The 22,598-nt window shown below is 44.4% G+C and overlaps 1 protein-coding gene across 1 annotated transcript in view; it reads right to left on the bottom strand.

The window, feature by feature from the left end:
- Positions 1–2,428: 2,428 nt before the first annotated feature.
- LOC143277684 (uncharacterized) overlaps positions 2,429–22,598 on the bottom strand; it is a 65,245-nt gene continuing 45,075 nt past the window's right edge. Inside the window, exons 11-12 of the mRNA XM_076582600.1 lie at positions 21,447–21,553; positions 2,429–2,587 (exon numbers count right to left, since the gene is read on the bottom strand). Coding sequence (XP_076438715.1) covers positions 2,530–2,587; positions 21,447–21,553 — 165 coding nt within the window. The 3' untranslated portion in view covers positions 2,429–2,529. The remainder of the gene's footprint in view (positions 2,588–21,446; positions 21,554–22,598) is intronic.

The following is a 22,598-nucleotide window of genomic DNA, read 5'->3' as shown; positions in this document are numbered from 1 at the left end:
GATTAACATCTAAAGATCTGTAATTGCGTGAGTAAACATTTTCTTTATCTTTACAGGCTTTATGAGCTTAAGATTAAATGATATCACAGAGTGGTCAGAGATGAGTTTGTCAACAAGAAGAAGATCTGTCACACTGTTCTCACTGTTTGTTATAACCCAGTCTAATGTATGACCATGACGGTGGGTGGCAACCTTAACAAGCTGTTGTAAATAATGGTTTTCAAGTGATTTTTTAAGAGAAGCAACATTTGCATCAGAAGTTGAATCAAAATTAAAATTAAAATCACCAACAATAAAAATGTTATCACATGAGATAAAACAATCCACCAAATCGCAAAATTCATCGATAAACATTTTGTTCGAAAGTTTGTTGTTTTTGTTTGGTGGTGGTCTATAGACTGAGGAATATAACATGCTGGTTCTCGTAGCACAGCCGAGTTTCACACACTTCAAAGGACTTAAAATCAAGGTCTTGAGTAGAAACTTGTATGTTGCAAGCTAAACTGTCCCTAAACAAAACAGCAAGCCCACCACCTACACCAGTCTAACAATATCACATTCATCACCGGTAGGTCCAAGCCATGTCTCAGTTAAAAACACAAAATCATAGTTTCCCTCGATGATCAAGTCACACACTCCAGTTGTTTTGTTTCTGCACGACTGGGTGTTAATTTAAGACACATTATTTTAAAAGAATCGGAATGTTCTTGGGCGGAAATAATGGTGTCGATCTTGATCAGATTAGCAAGGTTACATTTCCGAGAATGATTGAGTGAGAGAGATGGAACAAATGATTGAGTGAGAGAGATGGAGAATGATTGAGTGAGAGAGATGGAACAGATGATTGAGTGAGAGAGATGGAGAATGATTGAGTGAGAGAGATGGAACAGATGATTGAGTGAGAGAGATGGAACAGATGATTGAGTGAGACAGATGGAACAGATGATTGAGTGAGACAGATGGAACAGACTTACAGTTACTGTTGGTGGGCGGGGTAATCCGAACAGAAATCTTCCTGCCCTGTGACCTCCTCTGCAAGGACGTTTCTTCCTGGCAGGCTTCCTGAGGCAGGGCAGGCAGCGGGAATGAATCCCTAGTCCCCTGGTCGTCGTCAGAGAAGATGAACACTGGTTTTGATAATCCATGAGCTGTGCCCGAGAGTAAGCCACGGAATAAACACTGTGTTTGTTGGTGTCATGTGGGTGCACTTGTGCTGGAAGAGTGCAGGGAAACTGACAAAACGACACATTGACACTGGCAGGCCGTGCGAAGAGATCACTCACAGTGGTTGGCGATCTTGCCATGACACAGAGAAGAGAGAGAGACCAAAGAAATTCGAACGTATTTCTGTTATCCGTGGCCATAAGTCGAAGAAAAAGATACCACGGTGTTGTTCAGGTCATGGCAGAGAAGTTGACGCCATTCACAATAAAAACTTGATTAATTAAAAGACAAATAAGTAAAAAAAGGAACGGAGCGTGCACATCAAGTCTGCTAGGGGAATCGTGACAACTCACATATTCAAAGTGTGTGTGTGTGTGTGTCCTTCTGTTTTCTTTCTTTAGTTTAACGTCAATTCACTGTTAAGTGATATCAGACGGGGGGACATGTAGTATGTGTGTGCGTGTGCGTTGGGGTCGGGGGTGATGAAAAGAGATGGTGGGATGACGGGATGACTGACACAGGGAAGGAAACCTGAAAAACGTCAGAGGTTAAAAAGAAGAGCTGCGAAAGATCTGACTGAGAATAAAGTATAATCTCAAGCATTCTTGTAACAGGATTAGGTAGGCATGCTTATTATAACAAACATAATCAATCAAAGGTAGATACCAACTGGACTTTGATTCAAACATTCAGACAATTGTCGGAGTAGTAGATAATTGTTCAAAACATTTTATAAGGACAAACACGTGTTCTTTGGAAACTGGTCAGTCAGCTTTTCAAAGACGAGTTGGTTTCTTCTTGGACACTCGACAAGTATGTAATAGACATTTACTTCTTTTCCACATAAACAATGTATGATTTTGCAATATTTTGTACGTAGGGCTTTTAAACGAAATCGATAAATTAAACTTATAACCAGTCTTGACTGGGAGACAGATAAATCAAGAAAGCCTTTGGATTGCTCGATGTAACTGCCTTTAGACAGTGGCGGTAATATCGGCAGTCTGAATCTTTCAGCCTATTCTTAAGTCGATCAAGGGAAACTTTCTCAACACATCTGTAACATTCTTGTAAAACTGTGTGTGTGTGTGTGTGTGTGTGTGTGTGTTGTGTGCGTGTTTGTTGTTGTTGTTGTTGTGTGTGTGTGTGTGTGTGCGTGCGTGTGTGTACGTGCGTGTGTGTGTGTGTGTGTGTGTGTGTGTGTGTGTGTGTGTGTATGAGTGTGTGTGTTTATGTGACGTCACCCTGTGTGTTGTGACGTCATCTTGTGTGTTTGACGTGTGTGTGACAGGCCCGGCCGCTGACCCGCTTCCTGCCCAACAGCAGCGAGCAGCTGGACCTGAGGCAACACCTGGAGCGGAGCGGTCACCACCTGGACAACTGTCCCCAGCTGACCGTCACCTCGCACAGCTGCCGGGGCTTCCTGCACAAGATGGGGGGCCGCATCAAGACGTGGAAGAAGCGGTGGTTCGTGGTGGACCGTACCAAGAGACAGGTCAGACCAGTCACTCACAGCCACAGCCAGTTGTCATTTCAGTTCAACCTTAACTAGGTTTCTTGGACAAACACACGTTGTCACACGCAAAAAGTAAGTTTACAATAACTATGACAGAATATAGAACAAGGAGCTGAAATACTTCTCCGTCCTGCCTCGTTCTTGACAGTAGTTATAGATTTTTTTTTCAAACATTCCTCAAGTTTGTCTTCCAGTATCAGCTGACTGGGTTAGATAGTATTTGGAAGATAGTCTCGCCAAGCCTGACTCTGAAGGCATTTGGACTGTCACTTAAGGCACTAGGCCTGTCACTTAAGGCACTAGGCCTGTCACTTGAGGCACAAGGCCTGTCACTAGGCCTGTCACTTAAGGCACTAGGCCTGTCACTTGAGGCACTAGGCCTGTCACGTAAGGCACAAGGCCTGTCACTTAAGGCACTAGGACTGTCACTAGGCCTGTCACCTAAGGCACTAGGCCTGTCACTTATGGCACTAGGCCTGTCACTTGAGGCACTAGGCCTGTCACTTGAGGCACTAGGCCTGTCACTTGAGGCACTAGGCCTGTCACTTAAGGCACTAGGCCTGTCACTTGAGGCACTAGGCCTGTCACTAGGCCTGTCACTTAAGGCACTAGGCCTGTCACTAGGCCTGTCACTAAAGCACTAGGCCTGTCACTTAAGGCACTAGGCCTGTGACCAAAGGCACCCATATTTCTTTAAGCATTCATTAACACAAGGACTGACTCCTCTTTCCTTTGGAATAGCTGTGTCTTCAGGCACTAGGCCTGTCACATTTGTTGACAGGTTGTGTACTACATGGTGTTGATATGTGTTGTTGACAGGTGGTGTACTACACTGTGTTGACATGTGTTGTTGACAGGTGGTGTACTACACGATGTTGACATGTGTTGGTGACAGGTGGTGTACTACACGATGTTGACAGGTGGTGTACTACATGGTGTTGGTTTTGATATGTGGTGTACAACACCGTGCTGACAGGTGGTGTACTACACGATGTTGACAGGCGATGTACTGAGTGCTGTCGACAGGTGGTGTACTACACGGTGTTCACAGGTGGTGTACTACACGGTGTTGACTGGTGGTGTTGACAGGCGATGTACTGCACGGTATCGAAAGGCGGTGTACTACACGGAGTTGACAGGTGGTGTACTACACAGTGTTGACAGGTGGTATACTACATGGTGTTGACAGGCGATGTACTGCACGGTGTTGACAGGTGGTGTACTACACGGTGTCGACAGGTGATGTTGACAGGTGGTGTACTACACGGTGTTGACAGGTGGTGTACTACACGGTGTTGACAGGTGGTGTACTACACGGACCAGACGGAGGTTAAAGTGAAGGGTGTGCTGTCCTTCCCGGACATCCAGGACGTGTATGCAGACCACCTGCGCACGGTGAAGAGCCCGAGCCCACAGCTGACGTTCTGCATCAAGACGGCACAGCGCCACTACTTCCTGGTGGCGCCCAGCCCCGAGTGCATGAGTGTGTGGATCGACGTGCTCTTCTCCGGGGCTGAGGGCTATACCCACTTCTTCTCCTGACTGTGTGCTTGGGGGACAGTGTGTGTGTGTGTGTTTGTTTGTTTGTTAGTGTGTGTGTGTGTGTGTGTGTGTGTGTGTGTTTGTTTGTTTGTTTGTTAGTGTGTGTGTGTGTGTTAGTGTGTGTGCTTTAGTTAATGTTAGTGTGTGTGTGTGTGTGTGTGTTAGTGTGTGTGTGTGTGTGTGTGTGTGTGTGTGTGTGGTTATGTGGTTATGTGTGTATGTTAGTGTGTGTGTGTGTGTGGTTATGTGGTTGTGTGTGTGTGTGTTAGTGTGTGTGCGTGTGTGTGTGTGTGCGGAATGAGAGGATGAATGAACGTGTGGGAGGGAGGGTAAGTGTGTGTTGTGTTGGGGGGGGGGATGAGTGTGTGTGTGTGTGTGTGTGTGTGTGTGTGTGTGTCGGGGTTGGGGGAGGGGAGGGGGTGATTGCGTGTAGGTGGGGGGAGGGGGACGGGAGGGGGTAGTGAGTGGAGAGGGGAGCAGAATGTGTATGTGTGTGTAGGATAGACATGGAGTGAGAGACAGTGAGACATAAATTGAAAAGAGAGAGAGGGTTACTTTGAAACAGCATGGGCTGGAAAAGGAACAAACCACGTGACAGTGAAGAGACGGAGTCACTTATATTTCATGTGTGACATCAGAACGTGACGTCATCAGCTGTGTGACATCAGAACGTGACGTCATCAGCTGTGTGATATCAGAACGTGACGTCATCAGCTGTGTGACATCAGAACGTGACGTCATCAGCTGTGTGACATCAGAACGTGGCGTCATCAGCTGTGTGAATGTAGCTGTGACATCAGAACGTGACGTCATCAGCTGTGTGAATGTAGCTGTGTGACATCAGAAACGTGACGTCTGGCCACACCACAACGCTTACACACTGACGCCTTCAGCTGACTTGACCACCAGTCGTGGAATGCCTGAAAACTACGTGACCTGAAGCCTTGTGCCCTTTGACCTGAGGGTAAAGGTCACTCACCTTGCACATGGTGAAGTGTGGCCTCGATATCTGCTGCTGCCGTCGTTTGACAGTCACGTGATGGACGCAGAGCACGAGCACTCCACGTGCATTGGGACTGCTGTATCGGTTAGTACACAACGGGTGTGGGGCACATCCTTCCAGTTTGGCTGTTGGAATGTGTGAAACAAACAGCAGACCACCACACCGTGCCGGCAGGGCACTGTGGTCACGAGCACGTCGTGAGAGTTACCCCCCTTCCCCACCGTGCTCCTGTGCACGTGTTGTCACCGCGTCACCCCTCTCCTCTGCCTGCTGCTTCTGTGGACTCGGCCGCAAGGTCACGTGTGCTGAACCAGGGTCACGTCCACTTCATGTGCATGTTTCAGGTTCATAGTCGAAAGCCATTTAAAGGTCGTGTGTACGTAGCCAAAATCATTTCAAGTTCGTGTGTACTAAACCACAAACATATTTCAACTTTATGTGTCCTTAACCACAAGCATTTCAACTTCATGTGCACTTAACCATACACATTGCAAATGTATGTGCACTTTGTCACGGAAAATTTAAAAGTAATTCAAATTCATATGCAGTGAAACAGCTTTTCAATACAATGTGTGCACTTAATCCTTAATTATAAACAGCATAAAGCTATTGTAGGTTGTTCAGTGTATTATGAGAAAGCTGTCCGTTGTTCAGTATGGTATGAGAAAGCTGTCCGTTGTTCAGTATGGTATGAGAAAGCTGTCCGTTGTTCAGTATGGTATGAGAAACAGCAAAGTGAGAGCTGTATTATCAATGGTTTCTCCAGTCAATGGGGAAACCATTTACAGCTTAGTCTTTTGTGAAGGACTATGACTCTCAAACTAGGAGGCAAAACTGCATTGACTCTTAGTGCTGCAGCCTTGTGGGCTAGTTGGCCGACTGCCCTAAAACACTCTTGGCTGGGAGTGGGGATGTACTTGGGCAAGACACTCTCCACTATAATCAAATTCTAGCCTAAATAGTCGGAACAGCAGTTGCCTCCTCTGCTGTTCTGATGGTCATAGTCGGACACGACTGACTATCATACAATACTGTTCTGCATGTTCTGAGAAAGCTGTAGGTTGTTCAGTATGGTATAAGGAAGCTATAAGCTTTTCAGTATGGTATCAGAAAGCTGTCCTTTGTTCAGTGTGTTATTAGAATGCTGTATGCTGTTCAGTGTGTTCTGAGAAAGCTGTAGGTTGTTCAGTGTGTTCTGAGAAAGCTGTAAGCTGTTCAGTGTGTTCTGAGAAAGCTGTAGGTTGTTCAGTGTGTTCTGAAAAAGCTGTAAGCTGTTCAGTGTGTTCTGAGAAAGCTGTAGGTTGTTAAGTGTGTTCTGAGAAAACTGTAGGTTGTTAAGTGTGTTCTACAGAAAGCTGTAGGTTGTTCAGTGTGTTCTTAGAAAGCTGTAAGCTGTTCAGTGTGTTCTTAGAAAGCTGTAAGCTGTACAGTTGTGTTCTTAGAAAGCTGTAAGCCGTTCAGTGTGTTCTGAGAGATCTGTAAGCTGTACAGTTATGTTCTTAGAAAGCTGTAAGCTGTTCAGTGTGTTCTGAGAGATCTATAAGCTGTTCAGTGTGTTCTTAGAAAGCTGTAAGCTGTACAGTTGTGTTCTTAGAAAGCTGTAAGCTGTACAGTTGTGTTCTGAGAGATCTGTAAGCTGTACAGTTGTGTTCTGAGAGATCTGTAAGCTGTACAGTTGTGTTCTTAGAAAGCTGTAAGCTGTTCAGTGTGTTCTGAGAGATCTGTAAGCTGTTCAGTGTGTTCTGAGAGATCTGTAAGCTGTACAGTTGTGTTCTTAGAAAGCTGTAAGCTGTTCAGTGTGTTCTGAGAGATCTGTAAGCTGTTCAGTTGTGTTCTGAGAGATTTGTAAGCTGTACAGTTGTGTTCTTAGAAAGCTGTAAGCTGTTCAGTTGTGTTCTGAGAGATCTGTAAGCTGTTCAGTGTGTTCTGAGAGATCTGTAAGCTGTTCAGTTGTGTTCTGAGAGATCTGTAAGCTGTACAGTTGTGTTCTGAGAGATCTGTAAGCTGTTCAGTGTGTTCTTAGAAAGCTGTAAGCTGTTCAGTGTGTTCTGAGAAAGCTGAAATTTCTAAAGTGTGAAATGATTGGTTGTTGAGTGCTATAACATGTAGATAACGATGTGGTGTCTTTGCACCAATCTGCAGAAAGACCTGATCTGCATGCCACGGGACAGATTCGCAGAACATAGCTTTCAACTTAACAGTTTCTTGGTGACAGAGTTGTGTTATTCTATGTAATGCTCAATTTAGAACTGTCCTCATCTTCATTGCAAACGAGAGGCAAGCTGTTTATGGCCTCTTCTTCCTCTTCTTCTTGTCACCGTCCTCCTGATCATAATTTGGGTGGTTGTTGTTATAACTGATATTGCTGTTGGTTAACACGTTGTGGATAAGTTCACCCTCTCCTATGCGCACATTACAGTGACAGCTATCCACCTTGATCTGTGACAACACTTCACAGTTCAACACGGCATAATGCAGAGCGACTCAGTGACAACACCTCACAGCACAGTTCAACACGGCATAATGCAGAACAACTCAGTGACAACACCTCACAGTTCAACACGGCATAATGCAGAACAACTCAGTGACAACACCTAACAGTTCAACACGGCATAATGCAGAACGACTCAGTGACAACACCTCACAGCACAGTTCAACACGGCATAATGCAGAACAACTCAGTGACAACACCTCACAGTTCAACACGGCATAATGCAGAACGACTCAGTGACAACACCTCACAGCACAGTTCAACACGGCATAATGCAGAGCGACTCAGTGACAACACCTCACAGCACAGTTCAACACGGCATAATGCAGAACGACTCAGTGACAACACCTCACAGTTCAACACGGCATAAAGCAGAACAACTCAGTGACAACACCCCACAGTTCAGTTCAACACGGCATAATGCAGAACGACTCAGTGACAACACCTCACAGCACAGTTCAACACGGCATAATGCAGAACGACTCAGTGACAACACTTCACAGTTCAACACGGCATAATGCAGAACAACTCAGTGACAACACCTCACAGTTCAACACGGCATAATGCAGAACAACTCAGTGACAACACCTCACAGTTCAACACGGCATAATGCAGAACAACTCAGTGACAACACCTCACAGCACAGTTCAACACGGCATAATGCAGAACGACTCAGTGACAACACCTCACAGTTCAACACGGCATAATGCAGAACAACTCAGTGACAACACCTCACAGTTCAACACGGCATAATGCAGAACGACTCAGTGACAACACCTCACAGTTCAACACGGCATAATGCAGAACAACTCAGTGACAACACCTCACAGTTCAACACGGCATAATGCAGAACGACTCAGTGACAACACCTCACAGTTCAACACGGCATAATGCAGAACAACTCAGTGACAACACTTCACAGTTCAACACGGCATAATGCAGAACGACTCAGTGACAACACCCCACAGTTCAGTTCAACACGGCATAATGCAGAACAACTCAGTGACAACACCCCACAGTTCAGTTCAACACGGCATAATGCAGAACAACTCAGTGACAACACCTAACAGTTCAACACGGCATAATGCAGAACAACTCAGTGACAACACCCCACAGTTCAGTTCAACACGGCATAATGCAGAACAACTCAGTGACAACACCTAACAGTTCAACACGGCATAATGCAGAACAACTCAGTGACAACACCCCACAGTTCAGTTCAACACGGCATAATGCAGAACGACTCAGTGACAACACTTCACAGTTCAACACGGCATAATGCAGAACGACTCAGTGACAACACCTCACAGTTCAACACGGCATAATGCAGAACGACTCAGTGACAACACTTCACAGTTCAACACGGCATAATGCAGAACGACTCAGTGACAACACCTCACAGTTCAACACGGCATAATGCAGAACGACTCAGTGACAACACCTCACAGCACAGTTCAACACGGCATAATGCAGAACAACTCAGTGACAACACCTCACAGCACAGTTCAACACGGCATAATGCAGAACAACTCAGTGACAACACTTCACAGTTCAACACGGCATAATGCAGAACGACTCAGTGACAACACCTCACAGTTCAACACGGCATAATGCAGAACAACTCAGTGACAACACCTCACAGTTCAACACGGCATAATGCAGAACGACTCAGTGACAACACTTCACAGTTCAACACGGCATAATGCAGAACAACTCAGTGACAACACCTCACAGTTCAACACGGCATAATGCAGAACGACTCAGTGACAACACCTCACAGTACAGTTCAACACGGCATAATGCAGAACAACTCAGTGACAACACCTCACAGCACAGTTCAACACGGCATAATGCAGAACGACTCAGTGACAACACCTCACAGTACAGTTCAACACGGCATAATGCAGAACAACTCAGTGACAACACCTCACAGTTCAACACGGCATAATGCAGAACAACTCAGTGACAACACCTCACAGTTCAACACGGCATAATGCAGAACAACTCAGTGACAACACCTCACAGTACAGTTCAACACGGCATAATGCAGAACGACTCAGTGACAACACCTCACAGTTCAACACGGCATAATGCAGAACAACTCAGTGACAACACCTCACAGTTCAACACGGCATAATGCAGAACGACTCAGTGACAACACCTCACAGTTCAACACGGCATAATGCAGAACAACTCAGTGACAACACCTCACAGTTCAACACGGCATAATGCAGAACGACTCAGTGACAACACCTCACAGTTCAACACGGCATAATGCAGAACAACTCAGTGACAACACCTCACAGTTCAACACGGCATAATGCAGAACGACTCAGTGACAACACCTCACAGTTCAGTTCAACACGGCATAATGCAGAACAACTCAGTGACAACACCTCACAGTTCAGTTCAACACGGCATAATGCAGAACAACTCAGTGACAACACCTCACAGTTCAGTTCAACACGGCATAATGCAGAACAACTCAGTGACAACACCTCACAGTACAGTTCAACACGGCATAATGCAGAACAACTCAGTGACAACACTTCACAGTTCAACACGGCATAATGCAGAACGACTCAGTGACAACACCCCACAGTTCAGTTCAACACGGCATAATGCAGAACAACTCAGTGACAACACCCCACAGTTCAGTTCAACACGGCATAATGCAGAACAACTCAGTGACAACACCTAACAGTTCAACACGGCATAATGCAGAACAACTCAGTGACAACACCCCACAGTTCAGTTCAACACGGCATAATGCAGAACAACTCAGTGACAACACCTAACAGTTCAACACGGCATAATGCAGAACAACTCAGTGACAACACCCCACAGTTCAGTTCAACACGGCATAATGCAGAACGACTCAGTGACAACACTTCACAGTTCAACACGGCATAATGCAGAACGACTCAGTGACAACACCTCACAGTTCAACACGGCATAATGCAGAACGACTCAGTGACAACACTTCACAGTTCAACACGGCATAATGCAGAACGACTCAGTGACAACACCTCACAGTTCAACACGGCATAATGCAGAACAACTCAGTGACAACACCTCACAGCACAGTTCAACACGGCATAATGCAGAACAACTCAGTGACAACACTTCACAGTTCAACACGGCATAATGCAGAACGACTCAGTGACAACACCTCACAGTTCAACACGGCATAAAGCAGAACAACTCAGTGACAACACCTCACAGTTCAACACGGCATAATGCAGAACGACTCAGTGACAACACTTCACAGTTCAACACGGCATAATGCAGAACAACTCAGTGACAACACCTCACAGTTCAACACGGCATAATGCAGAACGACTCAGTGACAACACCTCACAGTACAGTTCAACACGGCATAATGCAGAACAACTCAGTGACAACACCTCACAGTACAGTTCAACACGGCATAATGCAGAACAACTCAGTGACAACACCTAACAGTACAGTTCAACACGGCATAATGCAGAACAACTCAGTGACAACACCTCACAGTTCAACACGGCATAATGCAGAACGACTCAGTGACAACACCTCACAGTTCAACACGGCATAATGCAGAACGACTCAGTGACAACACCTCACAGTTCAGTTCAACACGGCATAATGCAGAACAACTCAGTGACAACACCTCACAGTTCAGTTCAACACGGCATAATGCAGAACGACTCAGTGACAACACCTCACAGTACAGTTCAACACGGCATAATGCAGAACAACTCAGTGACAACACCTAACAGTACAGTTCAACACGGCATAATGCAGAACAACTCAGTGACAACACCTCACAGTACAGTTCAACACGGCATAATGCAGAACAACTCAGTGACAACACCTCACAGTACAGTTCAACACGGCATAATGCAGAACGACTCAGTGCATTGTGGTTGAAGGCAGTACAGTAGGAAACGATACGATATAACTCAACGCAATACCATGCGATGCAGTACGACACGTTACGATGTGGTACGATAGTCTGCAATGGAATACAATGCAATGCAATACGATATGTTTCAATGCAAATATACAGCCACGGAACAGTGAGCAATATACTGACAGTGGTATCTTTCTTTGAAGGAAACAACTCCATGAACCAATGAACAATAGATTGACAGTGGTATCTTTCTTTGAAGGAAACAACGTCATGAACCAATGAACAATAGATTGACAATGCAATCTTTCTTTGAAGGAAACAACATCATGAACCAATGAACAATAGTTTGACAATGGTATCTTTCTTTGAAGGAAACAACTCCATGAACCAATGAACAATAGATTGACAATGGTATCTTTCTTTGAAGGAAACAACTCCATGAACCAATGAACAATAGATTGACAATACGATCTTTCTTTGAAGGAAACAACGTCATGAACCAATGAACAATAGATTGACAATGGTATCTTTCTTTGAAGGAAATAACTCCATGAACCAATGAACAATAGATTGACAATGGTATCTTTCTTTGAAGGAAACAACTCCATGAACCAATGAACAATACATTGACAATGCAATCTTTCTTTGAAGGAAACAACTCCATGAACCAATGAACAATAGATTGACAATGGTATCTTTCTTTGAAGGAAACAACTCCATGAACCAATGAACAATAGATTGACAATGCGATCTTTCTTTGAAGGAAACAACGTCATGAACCAATGAACAATAGATTGACAATGGTATCTTTCTTTGAAGGAAACAACTCCATGAAGCAATGAACAATAGATTGACAATGGTATCTTTCTTTGAAGGAAACAACTCCATGAACCAATGAACAATAGATTGACAATGCGATCTTTCTTTGAAGGAAACAACGTCATGAACCAATGAACAATAGATTGACAATGCGATCTTTCTTTGAAGGAAACAACTCCATGAACCAATGAACAATAGATTGACAATGGTATCTTTCTTTGAAGGAAACAACTCCATGAACCAATGAACAATAGATTGACAATGCGATCTTTCTTTGAAGGAAACAACTCCATGAACCAATGAACAATAGATTGACAATGCAATCTTTCTTTGAAGGAAACAACATCATGAACCAATGAACAATAGTTTGACAATGGTATCTTTCTTTGAAGGAAACAACTCCATGAACCAATGAACAATAGATTGACAATGGTATCTTTCTTTGAAGGAAACAACTCCATGAACCAATGAACAATAGATTGACAATACGATCTTTCTTTGAAGGAAACAACGTCATGAACCAATGAACAATAGATTGACAATGGTATCTTTCTTTGAAGGAAATAACTCCATGAACCAATGAACAATAGATTGACAATGGTATCTTTCTTTGAAGGAAACAACGTCATGAACCAATGAACAATAGATTGACAATGCAATCTTTCTTTGAAGGAAACAACTCCATGAACCAATGAACAATAGATTGACAATGGTATCTTTCTTTGAAGGAAACAACTCCATGAACCAATGAACAATAGATTGACAATGCGATCTTTCTTTGAAGGAAACAACGTCATGAACCAATGAACAATAGATTGACAATGGTATCTTTCTTTGAAGGAAATAACTCCATGAACCAATGAACAATAGATTGACAATGGTATCTTTCTTTGAAGGAAACAACTCCATGAACCAATGAACAATAGATTGACAATGCGATCTTTCTTTGAAGGAAACAACGTCATGAACCAATGAACAATAGATTGACAATGCGATCTTTCTTTGAAGGAAACAACTCCATGAACCAATGAACAATAGATTGACAATGGTATCTTTCTTTGAAGGAAACAACTCCATGAACCAATGAACAATAGATTGACAATGGTATCTTTCTTTGAAGGAAACAACGTCATGAACCAATGAACAATAGATTGACAATGGTATCTTTCTTTGAAGGAAACAACTCCATGAACCAATGAACAATAGATTGACAATGGTATCTTTCTTTGAAGGAAACAACTCCATGAACCAATGAACAATAGATTGACAATGCGATCTTTCTTTGAAGGAAACAACGTCATGAACCAATGAACAATAGATTGACAATGGTATCTTTCTTTGAAGGAAATAACGTCATGAACCAATGAACAATAGATTGACAATGCAATCTTTCTTTGAAGGAAACAACATCATGAACCAATGAACAATAGATTGACAATGGTATCTTTCTTTGAAGGAAACAACTCCATGAAGCAATGAACAATAGATTGACAATGGTATATTTCTTTGAAGGAAACAACTCCATGAACCAATGAACAATAGATTGACAATGCGATCTTTCTTTGAAGGAAACAACGTCATGAACCAATGAACAATAGATTGACAATGCGATCTTTCTTTGAAGGAAACAACTCCATGAACCAATGAACAATAGATTGACAATGGTATCTTTCTTTGAAGGAAACAACTCCATGAACCAATGAACAATAGATTGACAATGGTATCTTTCTTTGAAGGAAACAACGTCATGAACCAATGAACAATAGATTGACAATGGTATCTTTCTTTGAAGGAAACAACTCCATGAACCAATGAACAATAGATTGACAATGCGATCTTTCTTTGAAGGAAACAACTCCATGAACCAATGAACAATAGATTGACAATGCGATCTTTCTTTGAAGGAAACAACGTCATGAACCAATGAACAATAGATTGACAATGGTATCTTTCTTTGAAGGAAATAACTCCATGAACCAATGAACAATAGATTGACAATGGTATCTTTCTTTGAAGGAAACAACGTCATGAACCAATGAACAATAGATTGACAATGCTATCTTTCTTTGAAGGAAACAACTCCATGAACCAGTGAGCAATAGATTGACAATGGTATCTTTATTTTGAAGAGAACAAATACAAAAAGTCATGAACAACAGATTGGCAATGTATCTTTATTTCGAAGAGAACAAATACATGAATACATGAACAATAGATTGACTGTGGTATCTCTATTAATTTTGAAAGGAACAACTGCATGAAAGCATGTACAATACATTGGCTATGGTATCTTTAAATGTCGAACAAGAAATTGTATTCACTAGTTGCAGTTCGTTTATTTTGACTATTGCCACTGTAGTGATGTCAGTCTGTGCCTCTCCAGTCTCTTTCCTCCCCACCTGTCCCCTTTCCCTGTTTCACACCCCTCTTTCCATTTCGCGTGGTAAAAACTGTCATCATTTTATTTTGTACGTGGGGGCTTCGTTCGTCGCACTGAAAGTACATGTGTGGGTGTGCGTGCGTGTGTGTGTGGGGGGGGGGGTAGGGGGGGGCAAGGGGGGGTAGGGGGGGGGAAGGGGGGGAGGGGAGGGAAGTGTGATACAAATGCCAGTGCATGCTCATCACAGCACTAAGTGGATGTCACTTTAGATGTGGCCCTTTTCACGTGCACACGGACATAGAGCGATAGAGATGACATGTATGCCTTGTTGAATTTTACATTTTTTATAAGTAGACATCACCTGAATTCTTCTGATGTAATAAAAACGGTCATTATAGTAAGTCTCCATGTACGTGATGTGCTTGCATCCGTCCATGTGTGCGTGCGCGCGATCGTGTGTGTGTGTGTGTGTGTGTGCGCTCACGAAGGTGCACATGTGGATGAGCGGAGGGCTAAAATTGTTTAATATTAAAACAAACAAGCAGAACAAGAAAAGCGACCTGATTGACGGACGAAAGGCACCACAGTCTGTGGATCGTCAGTGAACCACTTGGGTCATCAGCTGACTTGGGGAATAAACACCATGTTTCACTTGTTGCAGCACCTCATTTCCCTATCTCTCTCCCTTTTTGTCCCTTTCTCTCTCCCCCCTATCTCTCTCCCTCTTTCTCCCTTTCTCTCTCTCCCTATCGCCCCCTTCCCCTCTCCCTCTCTCCCCCCCCTATCTCTCTCCCTCTTTCTCCCTTTCTCTCTCTCCCTATCGCCCCCTTCCCCTCTCCCTCTCTCCCCCCTATCTCTCTCCCTCTTTCTCCCTTTCTCTCTCTCCCTATCGCCCCCTTCCCCTCTCCCTCTCTCCCCCCCTATCTCTCTCCCTCTTTCTCCCTTTCTCTCTCTCCCTATCGCCCCCTTCCCCTCTCCCTCTCTCCCCCCTATCTCTCTCCCCTCTTTCTCTGTCTCTCCCCCCTTCTGCCTCACCCTTCTCTCTCTGCCACCCTCCCCCAGCTTCTCCCAGTCTGTCCTCTGACGTTCGCGTCATGTATCACCCCTCCCTCAGAAATGTCCTCTGACGTTCGCGTCATGTATCACCCCTCCCTCAGAAATGTTCCACTTGCTGAAACCAACCAATGAATGTAAGAATGACCACCAAACAATACAAACAAAATGTATGCACAGGTAGTTGATTTTTAAAGAAATGTACTGGTTATCAATTTATCATTTATGAAATGTATTTTAGATAAGACTTCTCTCAATCCAAAGATCACAGTTTCAAGGAGGGTCAAAGCATGCGAACTGACCCATATGTGCTGCACCGCATCTGATGAAAGGGGAGAGCAGATGCCTGACTTGTGCATACAGCCAACGGAATTATAATGTGAGTCTGCCAATGTTGCCGGAAATATAGGCCTAAAACAGGAAAATGAAATGAAACAAACAACAAACACCTCAGAAAATGAATAACAGGAGGCAAAGCCTTCATGGCTCACGTTTGATTTAGACTACAACAACAATTACGGAAGGATGGGAGTAGGGGAATGGGAGGAGAGGGGCCACCAGTGTGTATGTATAAATCCAAATGATACTTTTGCTGACCACCAGTGTTTGTCGAACCAAAAGTTGTGTCCTTGAAACGGAACAGTGCTGCCCTCAGCACGTCACATCGATAGGCATTTCATTGTTGTGTTGTTGTAATATCATGCCACATTGATATGAATACCTATTGCGCCAACCCTTGGTTAAAGGCAAAGCTCCAAGCGCTTTGAATGAATCGTATGGATACTTTTTTAGCGCCTGTCCTCGGCTGGAGAGCAAGCCCACAGGCTTTACAAACACGGGGTCATTTGCACAACAGGCTGCCTACCGCTGCCACTGGGCGCTCATCATTCGTTTCCTGTGTCATTCAATCAGATTTAAGGCACGCACATATACACACTCAGACAGACATGTAACATTTTACGTGTATGACCGTTTTGTTTATTCACCCCGCCATGGAGGCACCCATACTCCATTTTCGGGGGTGTGCATTCTGGGTACGTTCTCGTTTCCATAACCCATCGAACGCTGACATGGATTACAGGATCTTCGACGTGCCTATCAGATCTTCTGCGTGCGTATACACACGAAGGGGGTTCAGGCACTAGCATGTCTGCACATATGTTGACCTGGGAGATCGGAAAAATATCCGCCCTTTACCCACCAGACGCCGTCATTGAGATTTGAACCCGGGACCCTCAAATTGAAAGTCAAACGCTTTAACCACTCAGCTATTGCTTTACAAACAGGAAGTCATTTGGATAACGGGCTGCCTACCCGGGTAGAGCCGACGGAGAGCTGCCTTTAGACGCTCATCATTCATTTCCTGTGCCATTCAGTCAGGCTTCAGTCACACACACACACACACACACACACACACACACACACACTCACACTCACACACACAAATGCAACCCCCCCCCCCTCCGCACACACACAAACAAATGCACGCACCCCTTCCCCCCTCTCCCGGCCCCTCCCCCCCGCCCCCCACACACACAAATGTATACCAGAGTGGATTTTACTATGACATTTTGCTTGGGACACTTGTCTTGTTGCCATGGGTTCTTTTACGTGCGCCAAGTGCATACTACACATGGAACCGGGGTTTATCTTCTCATTGGAATGCCCAGCGTCTAGACCAGCACAAAGTATATTGGAGGGAGAGAGAATTCTGACAAGTGTGGATTCGATCCTGTACGTTCAGATTCTCTCGCGTTGTATGCGGATAAGGAAATATTGTGCGCATTTTTATGTTTTGTGCCATTCCCAGAAGTGCATTATCATCATGATTAGATTTGTTGAAAGCAACTGATTTCCTTCCCTATCTTGAAGCCAACGTTGTTGTCCGCAGACCAAGTATTTCCAGAGAAAACGGATTTGATAAAGCTTACCACAATCACACCCACATATGCAAACGCACAAAAACACACACTCACTGAAAACCGAACCACAGAGTTATACACAGACTCACGTTGTGTGCAAACTCACACGTGAGCTAAAACCAAAAGAACACACACACACAACAACAACAACAGCAGCAGCAAGAACAACAAACATCATACACGAACGGCATCAACATCACTGAAGTGGAAAGATTTCGATGTAAAGAACGTATAGTTACACCATACATCAACATGGTATGACAGAATGTAACATCACACCATACATCAACATGGTATGACAGAATGTAACATCACAATATATATATCAGCATGGTATGACAGAATGTAACATCACACCATACATCAAAATGGTATGACAGAATGTAACATCACAATATACATCAAGATGGTATGACGGAATGTTACATCACAATATACATCAACATGGTATGACAAATTGTTACTTCACACCACAGACCACCATATACCTTAATGGTAGGACAGGATGTTACATTACACTATACATCAATATGGTACGACAGACTGTAACATCACACCATACATCAGCATGGTATGACAGGACGTCACACCATACATCAACATGATACGACAGACTGTAACATCACACCATACATCAGCATGGTATGACAGGACGTCACACCATACATCAACATGGTACGACAGACTGTAACATCACACCATACATCAGCATGGTATGACAGGACGTCACACCACATACCAACATACACCTTAATGGTAGGACAGGATGTTACATTACACCAATATCTACCGTATGACAACGTGGCTATATAACACAGAGTCAAGTCATTGCAAAGTCACACTATGATAAGAATAATTACCTAGTAATGCCAGACTGTGACACCAGTTCTAGCGATACCAGACGATGACGCATGTAAGTCATTGCCAGGTCAAATGGAGGCACAGGTATGTCATTGCCAGGTCAAATGGAGGCACAGGTATGTCATTGCCAGGTCAAATGGAGGCACAGGTATGTCATTGCCAGGTCAAATGGAGGCACAGGTATGTCATCGCCAGGTCAAGTGGAGACACAGGTATGTAATCGCAAGGTTAAATAAAGACACAGGTATGTAATTGCCAGGTTAAATGGAGGCACATACAGATCAATTGGAGACACATGTATGTCATCGCCAGGCCATACTGACACAAGGACACTGTCCTAGCAACGCCAGACCATGACACACTTCAAGGACACATGGCTCATGAATGCCAGACCATGACACACTTCAAGGAAACATGACTCATGAATGCCAGACCATGACACACTTCAAGGACACATGGCTCATGAATGCCAGACCATGACACACTTCAAGGACACATGGCTCATGAATGCCAGACCATGACACACTTCAAGGACACATGGCTCATGAATGCCAGACCATGACACACTTGAAGGACACACGGCTCATGAATGCCAGACCATGACACACTTGAAGGACACATGGCTCATGAATGCCAGACCATGACACACTTCAAGGACACACGGCTCATGAATGCCAGACCATGACACACTTCAAGGACACACGGCTCATGAATGCCAGACCATGACACACTTCAAGGACACATGGCTCATGAATGCCAGACCATGACACACTTCAAGGACACATGGCTCATGAATGCCAGACCATGACACACTTCAAGGACACACGGCTCATGAATGCCAGACCATGACACACTTCAAGGACACACGGCTCATGAATGCCAGACCATGACACACTTCAAGGACACATGGCTCATGAATGCCAGACCATGACACACTTCAAGGGCACATGGCTTATGAAATGTCCCCGTCTTCAAATGGTAAAACCATGTCACTGTCCTCTTTCCGTCACGTGAACATGTGATATGTTGAAACCGAGTCAAACAGTCACTTTATTTTCTTGCCCACTCACACAGCTGTGAACGCGAAAGGGTGAAGTCAACACATACCACCAGTCCCAACGTGTATTGCACACAGCTGTGAACGCGAAAGGGTGAAGTCAACTCATACCACCAGTCCCAACGTGTATTGCACACAGCTGTGAACGCGAAAGGGTGAAGTCAACACATACCACCAGTCCCAACGTGTATTGCACACAGCTGTGAACGCGAAAGGGTGAAGTCAACACATACCACCAGTCCCAACGTGTATTGCACACAGCTGTGAACGCGAAAGGGTGAAGTCAACTCATACCACCAGTCCCAACGTGTATTGCACACAGCTGTGAACGCGAAAGGGTGAAGTCAACACATACCACCAGTCCCAACGTGTATTGCACACAAGTGAAATGCGTCATCAACAATAAAACATAGCTGCCTATTTGTGACCACTGCTATATACGAATAGTGTATAACTTAAACGTAGAGACAAATTGGGAGGTATCAGTTCACCTATGTCGGGAGGGCTGGGGAGGGAGGAAAAAGGAGAGAGAGAGGGAGAGAGAGGGGGAGAGAGGGAGAGAGAGGGGGAGAGAGGGAGAGAGAGGGGGAGAGAGGGAGAGAGAGGGGGAGAGAGGGAGAAGAGAGAGAGAGAGAGAAAGAAGTCAAAACCAAAAAAAAAAAAAAAGGAAAAAAAAAAATTCGTTGTCAATAGGATATACACAATTCCAAGAAAGGCATCATTCATTGACTGAAATATTATTGAGACATTCTCTTCTACGACTGGGTGCTGTGTATATACACAGAGAACATTTCGTGATAATATCTGCATTTTCAAAAAACTAGAATCAAATGAAGCTTGAAGAATGCCGGACATCTGTAATGCTTAGCTGAATTATCATTATGGATACTTAGTATTAATTCTTCTCTGAAATCCTGATATTTGTCACGTCACACGGAAAGAAGTGCACTTCAGTTTCAATTGTATTTTATTGCATTATAAAGAACCACATGTATCATTATTATCTGAATGTGGTCTTTATCACAAACAGCTTTTTAGAGCTGAAAAGGTAGACTTTGACAAACATTGACTGAAACTGGGATATACATGACAGAAATCATGATTTTGGAGTGAGGCATATCAGTCTTGTCTAAAAGAATACACGATTCTTTGCTTAAATTTTGAAAGAAACTGCCTTACATTTCCCACATCCAGAACCTCCCAACCAGTGCCAAATAAACATATAATTATATATAACATTCTTACAAGACACGTCCACGTAACATAATTTTGTCTGTGCAGTGAGTGATAACATATTGTAAGCTTTCTTTGGATATCTATTTTCATCCTTGCAAACTTTTCGGGACCAAAAGTGAACGCAGCTTGTGTCAACTTGGACAACAAGAGGAAAACTACCCGTTTGTCTGTGTACTAAAATGACAGGGCCGCTTACACCCACATTTCGTTTCATGGCAGAGGGAGAGAGAGAAGGGGGGAGAGGGAGAGAGAGGGAGGTAGGGAGAGAAAGAGGGGGGTGGTGGGGGAAAGGGAGAGAAGAGAGAAATAGAAAGAGGGGGGCTTGGGGGGGTGGGGGTGGTGGAGAAGGAGAGATAGGGAGATGGACAGAGAGAAAGAAAGAGAGAGGGGGGCAGAGATAAGGAGATGAAGGGGGGAGAAGGAGGTGGGGGGAGAAGGAGGGTGAGAAAGAGAAGGAAAAAGACAGAGAGGGAGGAAGGGGGGCGAGGGGACCCAGCTACGGCCTACATGGGAGTGGATTGGAAGTGTCCGATGTGGCTGTAGGGCTCCTCTGATGGGGGTGCCGTCTGCTGTCTGCACAGCACGGCGTAGTCCTCTGGGCCGTTCTCCTCCTGCTGCACACACAGCATACTGCGTCATCACCACCATGACAGAATGACGTCATCACTGTCGACAGTGTTCACAGGGATTACGTCATAAAAAAAATGGGGGTGACGGTATTGCGTCATCACCACTCATGACAGATTAACGTCAGCACTGTCGACAGTGTTCACAGGGATTACGTCATCATAAACAAGAAAGGCAAAGCCTTCAAGACTCACTTGTGCTTCGCGCTTTATCCAGTAAAGGAATCATGAAGAGAAAAAGTGCTCTGTATTATATATGATATATAGAATAAGTTTGGAAAAAAAAGAAGAAGAAGAAAGAAAAGGACCAGAGAGATTGCGTCATCATGCAAAATGACGGAATGATGACGTCAATACTATCACGAAGTGTCAGCAGAGTGGAGACAGGCGGGACAAGGTGAGGACTTGACCTCCAACGCTTTAACCACTCGGCTATTGCGCCCGTCAGTCACACAGGTCAAGTCTCCAGGATGGGTACCACCTGCCCAGGGTGGAAAGCCCGCCTTGAAAGCTTTCCCAGGCCTTTCCGCAAGGTCTGCGGAGCGAGGTTCAGAAAGAACAGAAACAGTCTCTGTCCCAGGAATGCATGTGCCCCGAGAAAATAACCACGTCTACATCCTGTGCTGCTCAGTTCAGAATCTTCATCGTGTGATTGCTTCCCTTGGCATAGGGGCCTGCCAGCATGATCCACGTTTTATCTGTTTTGTAGTTACTCATTTTTACCAACGCCTATTCACCAATTAATCAAGCCAACAGGACATAGTGTTCCTGCGATGACAATACGAACAGTGACGGACAGCATGACAAAAACTATGGGAAAAATCCTACACAGAGCCACCACCCCGTTCAGATCAGACTGTGAACCGAGCTTCCCGCCAGCAGCGTGCACTGAGCGCACGTAAAAGAACCAACAAAAGGGTTGTCCCTGGCAACGTTTTGTAAAAAAACAAAAACAAAAACAAAACAACCCACTTTTATCAGAAAATAAATGCACTTGTAGGCTGTACTGTGGCAACACGCTCTCTCTGGGGAC

This window comes from Babylonia areolata, chromosome 34 (genome assembly GCF_041734735.1).
Source record: "Babylonia areolata isolate BAREFJ2019XMU chromosome 34, ASM4173473v1, whole genome shotgun sequence".
Classification (NCBI taxonomy): Eukaryota; Metazoa; Mollusca; class Gastropoda; order Neogastropoda; family Buccinidae; genus Babylonia; species Babylonia areolata.
The sequence above is the reverse complement of the archived record's forward strand: the minus strand, read 5'-3'. Positions and strand labels throughout refer to the sequence as shown.